General features: G+C 42.9%; 1 protein-coding gene across 1 annotated transcript in view; it reads right to left on the reverse strand.

The window, feature by feature from the left end:
• Positions 1–12,048, reverse strand: part of LOC111874856 (protein O-mannosyl-transferase TMTC1-like) — a 514,456-nt gene that overhangs the window by 81,067 nt on the left and 421,341 nt on the right. The window contains exons 8-10 of the mRNA XM_023870706.2: positions 11,594–11,715; positions 9,915–10,052; positions 8,081–8,194 (exon numbers count right to left, since the gene is read on the reverse strand). Coding sequence (XP_023726474.1) covers positions 8,081–8,194; positions 9,915–10,052; positions 11,594–11,715 — 374 coding nt within the window. The remainder of the gene's footprint in view (positions 1–8,080; positions 8,195–9,914; positions 10,053–11,593; positions 11,716–12,048) is intronic.

Consider the following 12,048-nt stretch of genomic DNA (forward strand, 5'->3'; position numbering starts at 1 on the left):
GGACAGCGTAGTCGGTACAGCGACTGGATACGTGCTGGGCGGCCGACGGGTCGGAGTTCGAGTTCTGGTAGGTGCAAGATTTCTCTCCTGTTCACGTCGTCCAGATCGGTTTTGCGGTCCACTTTGACCTCGGCAGTAGATGGAAGTGAGTGGTCAGCTTCGCGCCCCTGCCGCTTTACCCCCGGGGAAAGAGCCCCCGGTACCCATTGGAAAGGAGGCTGGGTGGGCCCCAGAACCGGTCTGGATGACGTCTACCAGGACTCGAATTCCGACCCCTCGTCCGCACAGCCTGTAGCCAGTCGCTACAACGACTGAGTTATCCCGGCTCCAAGAAAATAACGATTTTAGACTGTCACTCGCCTAAAGAACGTCGGCAAATATGGCGAAAATATTCGTCGGCAGTAACCCGGCCAGGGCGCTATATTCCAGGAGACACAACTCTGCATAAACATCGCTGTGACAACCTTAGCTCCTATATATGATAATACTGTTTAATGTAACATGGAAGATATGCCATCACGGTTTCTGAACCAGTAATTAGCTATATAATTCGCTGGATTTAATTGGATTTCTCACAGTTAATTCACTTAGTATCTAACAAGATATGATAAATTCTACAGGTTACTGTTATTATAACTGTGAAGGAAATTGGAAATATGTGTTTAAAAGGGAAATATTCTAAGTGAAAAGCAATAATTATGATAATATAAGAGAATATTATGATATTCAGTTATTCAGTATAGAGTGGGGTGGGTTTCCCCATGCACCGCGACTAATAGTCTATTGCACGTCCCCCTTTAATTTCTACTGTCGCCATACCCTACCGATACTGGTGCCCGCTATCTCCCCTTTCTGCCATCGAGGTCGGCCCTCTACTGGCATTGGTACCCGATAACTTCCCCGTCTACCGGAGGCATTAGAAACTACTTGGGCGGAAACTTTTTGCCTAATTTTGCTCAGAGGTCTCCTAGAGACATGAGGATCTTTTACGTGCCGTAAATCTACGACACGGGACCCACGGCTTAAAGTCCCTCCCGGAGGACTTGTTCCCTGAATTTTTCCGCCCTTAAAAATTCCGCCGGGTTTGAACCCGCGTAACTTGAGTCATGAGGTGGGAATGTTACCCCTAGACTACGGAGGCCGCTGAATATTATGATAACTGTATGATACAAGCATTTCGTGTTCCTCCGAAACTTCGGTTCACACAAGATATACACGGTGCCACATCCCAGAAGACGGCATTCTTTATAGTCACCGCCGTGAAGACCTCAAATCTTACAATTCGTGTTTTGTTAACGACTGGTTTTTACCCTGTGCAGATTTGAATTCTCTACAAGGGTACAGTAATGAAGTTATCTCTAGATTATATCTTAATCTTTGCTTTGGTTTTTGCTGTAAAGTATATTTCAACTAGATTTTGTCTACAACATCTCTGAGAAAACTTCATACCTCTAGCAGGCAACCCTACGGAAGAAAACTCTCATATATTCAACAATATCTTTGGCATGATGATTTTCGTTCTCAATGTAGTGTCACGATTTTAGTGACTACAAAGAAGCAGAGTCACAGTTAGTTTACGAATGGCGGTTTACCGCCTATCAGTTCGTCTTGGCGCGAACCCCTTGAGACTCACGATCAGCAATTTTTTTTCAGCAGAAACCTTGCGGTCACAGTCCTTATGTAACATCTCTGACGAGAGGATGGGTCTGTCGTTTACAATTAATGCTGGTCCTCGCTAGCACAGTTATTCTCAGGTCGGAGCCACAAGGGTCTCATGACCATATTTTACTGTCTCAGATTCGAGAGCTCCCAAAACTGGAGGGGTCAGGTCCCCATATTTATATCCCCCAGAAATAGGGATGGCCAGTTATATCCCCAGACATTGGGTTCCCTTTTCGTCGCCTCCTGACTCGCAGGGCTATGCTGGGGGTATCCGAGTCCGCCTCCACACGAACCTCGGCATGGCTCGCACAGAAAACACTGCTTCCATGATTTCTCTGTTGTGTGTATATTCTCCAACAAAACCTCCATTGTCGTAAGCGTATTCGTTGCCTCGGGAACGTGTTTATAGAACCTTTGCTTAGCAACGTCCGGCTCTTTAGGTTCCTGTAGCCTAGCAACAGAGGTTTCTTTTCTCTCCACAGTTCTGGCTTTCAGTCATCATGTCAAAGTCAATAGAAAATATAATCTAGTAACTATCTCGTGGTGACGTAATGATCTACGTCACTATCCGATGATGACGTTTCCTCAACGATGCTTCAGACACAGACCTCCATACAGCGGGGTTCCAAATCTTCTTTTTACTATGGATCTTTTGCTGCGGGGAATTTCTCTGGCGGACGACGCAAATATTAAAGGAAATAGTTCGAGAATTCTGAATGGAATTCGAGTGAATTTAAAAATAAAAATTAAATTCCCACGACTTATAAAATAAAAATAATATAAACATAAACATTATTTGGAAATCACATTCTTATTTGTGCATTCATGAAAAATGACGGTCATGGGATCAGGTCACTTTGACCGTGAAGATGGAGGCGGACCCGTGGTGGCATGTACAACAGCAGTATGAGAATATCTGCCATTGAGTACGGTCCTTCTTGAGACTGTAATAGTCACTCAGCCAAACAAGAAATTCTAGGTTTCTTTAAGTAGCCCGGTATTTCGTTAGAAGAGCTTGCTCTCAAAATCTTATTCTGAACCGTGATAATAAAGTCCACATCCTCACACATTATTTCTTTCAGACCAATTTTAATATTATCCTTCCCACATGCGTAGGCCTCTAAAGTGCCTCTTCATTTTACGTTTTCTGACTAAAATATAAAGTAGCCTACCTAACACAGAGAAAATGGGCCAATGTTGAGAAGCTGGTAGTCGCTCAGGTAGTCAGTAATTCCCCGACATTTATGGAACATCAGGATTTGTCCCAAGCCAACGAATTCAATTTGACTTTCTCGCAGCAAAATTCTTGTTAAGATCAATTTGAATATGGCCTTCCCCTTTACTACTTTATCTCCCGAGTGGCCTTTTCTCATTAATTTTTCCAACTAAAATATGCACATCTAGTTTATCATTTCATATAACAAAAAAAAAAAAAAAAAACTCCGTGACCTGTAGTCCGCAAGTGAAATATACCGACCGAGAGATCGTCGCTTGTCGGCGAAGTTAGTGCCAACTTTTGCTGATAGAGGGTGTCACGTTGTCAGCGCAATGGATCCCCACGGCCGTTAATGTCGGTTTGCTAGAAGACCGGAGCCGCTATTTCCTTGAAACAGCTCCTCAGTTATACTTACGAGGCTGAATGGACCTAGTTTCAGACCCACTACTTCTCAGAAAATGTGATAGTGCTGGGAATCGAACCCGGGACCTCTGGATCTGTAGGCAGGAACTCTGACCACTAGACCACAGAGGCGGTCTATTATTATTTCATATACGTTTCTTAAATTTTACATTAATGTTGGCATGGCTACAACTTAAAACAAGTGATAGCTTGTACATATTCTGTAAGTCTATGTCAAGGTTTATTGAGTTTATGGTCCTTTTGAATACATGAAGGACACAAATGAACAGAGGTAAAGATGGGTCTCTACTGCCATGAGCACATTTTGAAATGATTTAAGATTATCTCTCTTAAGTGCATACTGCTTAAATTTGTCTAGATAAATTGAGGTAAAGGTGATGATTTTGTCTGATGGCTTAATAATTTCTAACAAATAACAACAATACAGTATTGTTCCTCCCTCTTGACAAACCATTAACGTCTATTCAGTAAAACGCTATTGTGAACATCTAATAATAAAACATAAATTTGTGGGTGTGTCGAGATTATATGCCTGTATGGTGGCTGGTACATTGATGCCATAGTTTCTCTGAATATAGTACCAAGAGGCCAGAGATCAAATAATCCATGGCTCTATCAAATGTCCCACCTTCCCCATTCAACCCTATATAATTGGTCTTCGGTATTTTACTCTCCGGCACTATGCTGTTAGTGACATTTTGAAATATCTATGTTGTTGTATATGGACTAAAGGGATGCATGGTAAAGTGAAAATGCAAATGGAATGAAATGAAAATTACTTCAGGGGTGGAAATTTGCTATGGGAACTAGAGTACAATAGACAATGTTTATTAATGTCTGTGAATTCAATTGTGGTGTAGAGCTATGCTAAGCACCATTTAGGGAAGGGGTTACTCAACTGTCTATGCCGGAACCACAGCCAGTGAGCCGAAGAGCGTTAGAGTGATGGAAAAATTCAGTGATGTGTAATATCACAGGAATCAATTTTTCCTTCTTGTTCGCAATTATCAGCATGGACTGAAGGTTAAATGAAATCCCATGCAAAAAACATGTTTTTATCTGGAAGGTTTTGAATTCATATTTGAACAAATTCTATAAACTAAGCAAACTTCCCATTTTTTTTTCAATTATATTGGTAAATATGGAAGGAAATTTGACATGCACTATAAATATTTGCCTTACATATGTTTATATATCTGCAAATACGAGTATATATATGACTGATGCCCTATATTCCACAATGGGCACTTCAGAGACATCATTTTGAATAACAAAAGCGTAACAGCAACTTTTCAGACTCCTTTTTGGAAGCCAGCCAGGATTTTCATAGTATTCCTCAGTCTCTCCAGTAAGATGCTGGAGAAGTACCCCGATTAGACCACTAGTTACCTTCTTCCAAATCTCATTCAATTTAACCTTCATTGATCTTTCTACCATTCCACAATATGCAGTCTAGATGCTGAAAATGTTGCTAAATAAACCATGCAAAAATAATACACAATGACTATAGCATTCTGAGATCTTCAAAAGATATAAAAGGGTTAGAAAAGTTTTGAATGAGGCTATGATTCGCTGGCAATGTAACTACAATATAACAAATGACAAATGCTTACAGAATTTTTAAGAGATCACTTGGAAATCTGAGACACTTATGAGATAGAAGAGAGAATATCTCTGTGCTGTTATAAATTTTAATTTTAATAACTGAAAATTACTTATGTAATTAGCTAGTAAAGTGGTTAATTAGCTTGGAACTCTTCAAACATTTATGAGACACAATAAGGAATACCTCTGTGTTGATATAAATTTGAATTTTAATAAATGAGAATGACTTATGTAATTAGCAAGTTAAGTGGTTAATTAGATGCTTCCCTATACTTAGACCAATGGAATAATGAGTAAAAATTTCGACCCGACCATCTGCTTGCCCCCGCAGTGTACCTTTCCCCAGGTCCATCACTGACCACCAGCTGCAGTCTCAGTCTCTCTCTCTGGCTATTTGCCTTCTAAGTTTGTGTTTTGTTATTTTGTTTAGGCAAGGAGGAGACTGAGTTGTGCAATGCAGGTAGTGTGATGCAGCAAGCCGTCAACTTAATTATACTACTACTCATGTTCAACCTTTATTTGACTCATGCTGCATAGCTGGTCGACCGTGTGGTTGCTTATTTCGTGTGCTCTTTCCATTTTTATGCACTGAAGTTGATTTATTGCTTAAGAAACTCATCAATGGGCTACTAAATCTTTAACCAGGGCCACAACATAGCTCAAGTGGTTAGTCGCTGGCTTCCCACCGCGGCAGCCCGGGTTCAATCCTGGGTCTGGTCAAGTGGGATTTGTGGTAGACAAAATGGCACTGGTGCAGGTTTTCTCAGAGTACTTCGGTTTCCCTTGCCAATCTTCATTCCACCAATTTCTATACAATCACCCTCACCTATCATCTGGGGCTGGTACAATAGGCCAGAAGTGGCCGCAGTACAAGGGACTTAGTCCCACCCCACTAGAAACCTTTAACCATATATAAAACCTCTTTTTATTGTTACTATAAGACGTGCATGAACTTACAAATCGTTTATACACTCTCTTGTCTTCTATGTACCAGAAACAGAAGTCAACACATTTTGAAATTCCAACATCATGTCATATATCTATATGAACATATGCAAATGCACCTGACTTTTCCCCGACTGAATGACACACACGAGCGTAATCCTTCATAGCCGGATCAAGTAAAACTCAATAAGTAAGTGTACAACAATGTTATTTGCATTAATGTTGAATATGACATGTTTCGACCAACAGAACAAAAGTTCAGCAACTAGTGTAAATTGAAATACACCTGATGATGACCCAATAAGGGTCGAGACATGTTGTGTTCAACATTAATGTAAAAACCTCGTTGTCCTATTACTTGTATTGTTGTGATCATGGTTACAAATATATTTTTTCGAACGACACACAACAAGACACAACACACAAGGGCAGTAAAAGTAAATGTTAGGTCTCATATTGTATTGAACTTTAATTAAACAGGAATATTTCGCCTGAACACAAATTAGTTCTTGAAATGGCTTGCAATACAACTGTCCTCTAAAATACTAACACAATGCTCGTTGAAATTCAATGGGAAGTTGAGTTTATCGTCTAAAGAAAAAAACAATTTCTGTATGCGTTCTTATAAGAAGTTAACATTCCTAACACCCAATAAAGCAGCGTTTTTAAGCCACTTTAATACCAAATATTTTGTAACCCAATGCATACTGAGATATTGTACTGCAACAACAGTACCAAGGACAGCAGTGTCATATATTACTGTCATCTTCTCTTCCTATTTGAAACTACTACCAATTCTGTCATCTTCTCCAGCTAATTCATGATTAATATACAAACTACAGAATAACTCGCATTTTCTGTCACCTTCTGTTCCTATTCGTGACTATTAACAACTCCGAGATATTTGAAACGTCTTTAACGGTGTTCTGCGATTAGGGTCTCTGGAACCTCTCCGTCTTCCCAAGTGTTCCGCAGAAGTCATGTTTCCTACTTTCCGATTAAGTTCTTTCGTGACCTGGTTGTCACGTGTCCCCCCCCTTTCATTCCCTTCGTACTTCTGCCGGCCTTAGGGTCGGCCTCCTTCCCCTGATAGCCGTCGAGTGGGCAGGCAGTCGCCCCTTGTCTTCGAAAATTAAGTTTCAGCTTAACTGTTTGATCTGAAATTCTGTCTTGGCCGTTTAGCATGGCGTTCGGGGAAAGGAGCCCTCGCGGGTCATGGTAAAGTATTTGGCTCGTTTGCGAGGTAAAACTGTTTAGTTTGTATTTTATTACTTACGTAAGTATGGTTTGGAAAAGTTAACGTCGCATGTGCGACCTTCATTTCATTCATGTTTGCATTATCCCTTGTGGGACAGTTTGTATTATTATTATTTCTNTAAATTACCAGTTTGTGTTTCCCGGTTTTCTACCTTCGAGATCCCTACTACACCACGTTAGCAAGCACGCTGTTCCTCTGCCCGGACGGTGCACCGAATGGTAGCAGAGCTAGGATTTCTGTTTACCTGTGACCAGACGGTGCATAGAAATGGTAGCAGAGCGTGATTTTCAGTTTACCTGTGACCGGACGGTGCATGTTCTGCAACCACAATTCAACTACGGTACATAACGACATAATGGGTGGGTCCCAGAAGCTGTCTGCACGATGTGGGGAGGAGAACAATTTTGTCCATACCGGGACTTGAACTGGGACCCCTAGGGTGTCCAGCCCGTAGCCAGTCGATATATCGGCTCCCTAGAAGCGCGCCATTGCTCAAGCGGTTAGTCGCTGGCTTCCCACCGCGGAGACTCGGGCTCGAGCCCGAGTCTAGTTAAGTGGGATTTGTGGTGGACAAAGTGGCGCTGGGGTGGGTTTTCTTCAAGTACTTCAGTTTCTGCTCCCAATCTTCATTCCACCAAATTCTCCATCGTCATAATCATAATAGGCCAGTCAGTGGCCGACGTGCCGAGTGGACCCAGCTGGAATACACCCCCCACTAGGCGAATTTAATCTTAATGTTTAATTTATCGGCTCCCTAATTTTAGTGAAGAGTCCAGTTTATTAACGTCCTCTTGAAGCAATTTCATCCGCCCTTTATTAATTCCTTTCTTAGGCCCAAATATTCTCCTCGGGACCATGCTGTCCAAGTACGAACTAGTGACGAAATACAAGTGACATAGGTAGGCTTAAATGTATGGTAACTTTCACTAAAAGGGAGATGTATATGGTTTCCAAGCGTCATCTTCACTCACCTAAGTGCCTCCCTGTAGTGTCTAGTGGCCAGATCCAGCTGTCCCGTGTCCCTCAGGAAGTTGGCGAAGTTGTAATGCAGTTTGGCGTTATGAGGAAGCGCCTTCAGGCCAGCTCTGCGAAAAAAAAGTACACCGAAATTAACTATTCTATTCTTCCATGTGTAACTGTTGCAGCGGGCACATCTTTAACGAGTCATTGCCTAGCAACGGCCTGGGAACGTATTTACCAAGCTGTTGCCTAGTAAACCTAGGAGAGACACAGATATAACAAGGTGATCTCTTTAGCATCTTTCTAATTTTCCGAAATAAGGAAAGAATGCTAAAAATACAAGAAGTTCTTGGAAAAAACAATCACGAACTTTCCTTTCATGCGACACCGAACGCATAGAAACCGTGTCCAACAATTCCTCTGCAGCTGTGCGTGTATTCGTTACCGCGGAAACGTGTTTACCAAGTCGTTGCCTAGCAAACGATAGAGGGATATAAATACAAACTCACAAACGCAGGGAAAAGTCTGTAAGTTAGTCATGATCTGCTCTGTAAAGCCTGTACTATAACATGTTATATGTGCGAAATATACACTTGAAGAAAGGCCAAGCGCTTTCATCAGGGACAGACTTCTCATCTCGTCAGAGAGGATGTTACATAAAGACTATTGCCGCAAAGTTTAGTTGGGGAAAAAGCGTCTCTGGTTGTGGGCCTCAAGGGGCTGACGCCAAGATGAACTGATTGGCTGTAGACCGCCAGTCGTAAAGTAACTCTGACTCAGGGAAAAGTAGTCGAATGACGGGACGATTACGTTGTGCATAAAAATGGGGCAAATGTCTCTCTCCTTTAAAGAGAAACCGGCGATTCTAGGAAGTCTGTATATGTAAAATCCCTCCGAATTGTTGTTTCTAATGAAAAAAGAGCGATGGACAATGTTCAAAATCTCAAAAACTGCAATCTATTACAAGCCGAATTTCTGTGATTTTTAAAGCTTTTTAAAATAAATCACAACTGTATTATTCAAAATGAAAATGGAGAGTGATGGTAGTGTTGCAAAATTGAACTTGTCATCTTGTCTTCGGAGATAGGGGCTAGCTCTTTCTATTGGACCCAACTGAGTAGGTTTTACCTGAGGATGGGGACAGAGTCCAGCCTCCGAAACGTTGTATTTTGAAAAAGGAACGGGATAGTTTTTAAAAAATAGACAAGGCGATGGTTAATGTCCAAAAAACATAATGCCTTGTTCACAAACATTTAGATCTTATCTCTTCGGAAGCTCGCTGAAACAGACGGTCGGTACTCTGAAGTCACTGTCCATCCCTTGCACGGCCATCTGCGACTAGCGTGGGGAAAAGGAACTAATGTCCCACCAATCCATGCTAAATTTAAGTAAATATCGGAAAGCTCAACATTCGGCTCAATCCTAGGACTCTCACCATGATGAAACGTGTGGTAGCTTAACTCACAGCTCAGTCCTAGGACGCTCACCAGGATGAAACGTGGGGTAGCTTAATTTTTTTAATGCTAGTGGGGTGGGACTAAGACCCTTGTACTGCGGCCACTTCTGGCCTATTGTACCAGCCCCAGATGATAGGTGAGGGTGACTGTGGAGCAACTGGTGGAATGAAGATTGGCAGGGGAAACCGAAGTACTCGGAGAAAACCTACCCCAGCGCCACTTTGTCTACCACAATTCCCACTTGATCAGACCGGGGATCGAACCCGGGCCGCCGCGGTGGGAAGCCAGCGACTAACCGCTTGAGCTATGGCGCGATCGTGGGGTAGCTTAACTCACAGCTCAGTCCTAGGACCCTCACCGTAATGAAATATAGGGAAGCTGAACTCACCTGATGAGGGCCTGCCTGGACGCCCAGTCCCTGTTCCTGGCCACAGTCCGCCCGCAGAAGACGAGGAGCAGCAAGATGCCCGCACACAGCAGCAGAGACCTCTGGCGGAGGAACACNTAGTCACAGCGATCTACGTCACTGCACCCTCAGAGATGTCTGAGACATAGAATCCTCTGCTTAATTCTGCTGAGAAATAAAAGGACTCATTTTGGTAGCAGCTACACTGATCTTGAGGGTCCTCACTCAGACACAGGCAAAAAACATTAATTAACTGGACCGATTTATTAGCCCTGCATGCACCGTCTGCTTGAACACGGGGGAACTCTGCATTCCGCGCACACACCGCATTTGTGTGTCTCGTATGGTTCTTACAGTGAACAGTGATAATTTCCCTAAACAGCGCTAATCCGTTAAGTTCTGTAGAGGAGACACATTGTTTTACCTGTGAGGTACGGACTAAATTATTTTATAATGTGGCATGTAGACCCGTTAAATAAGCAGCTATGCAACAGCCGGTGCTAGGTAATGACTCTGTAAACGACGGCTGTTGGTATGTAATGGCCGCAACAGATTCGTAATATGCAACAATGGAGTAACTTGGAAGCAATGCTCCCTGCGTGGTCCGTGCCGAGCTGTTATAACCAGGACAAGTTTAGAGTTTAATTAGTAGTTGCAACCCGTGTGGATGCGGGGTCGAATACCTCCACCGTGACCCTAAGAGTCGTAGGAGGCGACGAAAAGGGAAGTCTCAAATCTGATAGAGTAAATTATGGTCGCTAGTTCCAAGTGACTCGGGCCCGAAAAAGACTGCGCTGGCAAGCGCCAGCAGCATATACAAAAGGGAGACCCGTTCTCTCGTCAGAGAGGACGCCACACACACACACACACAAAAGACAGTAACTGTCAAAGACTGACTGACTGACTCACCGTCATTCGCATTATGACTTTGACTTTGAGTTTAATTAGTTGTGAGACATTCGCCGGCCAGTAAGGACGTGAACACGAAAGTAGAGCAAGCTACGGCGTTGGAAGCCGTTAGCAGGTGGCAACCGGTGAAGATACACCAGACTGAGAAGACATAGTGTGTTGTGAGGACGCGCCATAGCTCAAGAGGTTAGTCGCTAGCTTTCCACCGCGGCGGCCCGGGTTCGATTCCGGGTCTGGTCAAGTGGGATTTGTGGTGGACAAAGTGGCGCTGGAGCGGGTTTTCTCCGAGTACTTCGGTTTCCCCTGCCAATCTTCATTCCACCAAATTCTCCATCATCATAATCATCCGGGGAAGGTACAACAGGCCAATCAGTGGCCGCCGTGCAGAGTGGACCCAGTTGGACTCCACCCCCCACTAAGCGAATTAGTGTGTTGTGTAAGTACTTGTGGTTACGTTCTGCAAGTTTCCAATAAATCCAGTTACCAATCCAAACTCCTTCTATAGTCACTAATATATGTGATAATATTATTTTAAAAAATCGGCCTTAAATGGTTAATATGGATCTGACTTTGCATTAATACGGAATATCGCCACAAGGTGCACAACCTGTGACCGTTGTCCCACTTAAAACAACTTCATTTTCTTTACAAGAGGCTTGCTTTTCAGAGGACAACATTGAAACATCCAAGTACACCTACCACTGCCGATGTTACCTCATCATGCAGGCAACACAGAGGCAGCATACACTTACCTGGGGATATACAGGACCCTCTCCGCCACTACGAAGCCCACAGTGACCACGAGGTTCGCTGCAGGTAGGAAAGGCAGCACCAGGAACAGCGTCCCGAGCAGCAAGGGCGGATGTTTCTGTTGCTGGAAACAAGCGAAGCCAATTTGAAACACAGAAGTGAAAACCTGCTTTATTATAGTGGTAACTGAAACGACGAAAGGGGTTATGATGAATTACAGTTAATTTACATATTGTATAATTTAATTACCTTAGCTCAGCCTTGTTTAGTGTCGGGTTTAAGAAGAATGAGTGGAATTTTACCTCCATTCATGCCACGGTGCTATAATACAGGGCAATTTTCGGCATATTTTCCTTATTAAAAAAATAAGTGCAGGCTTATGCTATCTCCATGCTGTCTGTGTGTTTGTGTATACCCTTATCAACTTTTGGATGACCGAACCAGACTTTATGAAACT

This window comes from Cryptotermes secundus, unplaced genomic scaffold (assembly GCF_002891405.2).
Source record: "Cryptotermes secundus unplaced genomic scaffold, Csec_1.0 scaffold160, whole genome shotgun sequence".
NCBI lineage: Eukaryota > Metazoa > Arthropoda > Insecta > Blattodea > Kalotermitidae > Cryptotermes > Cryptotermes secundus.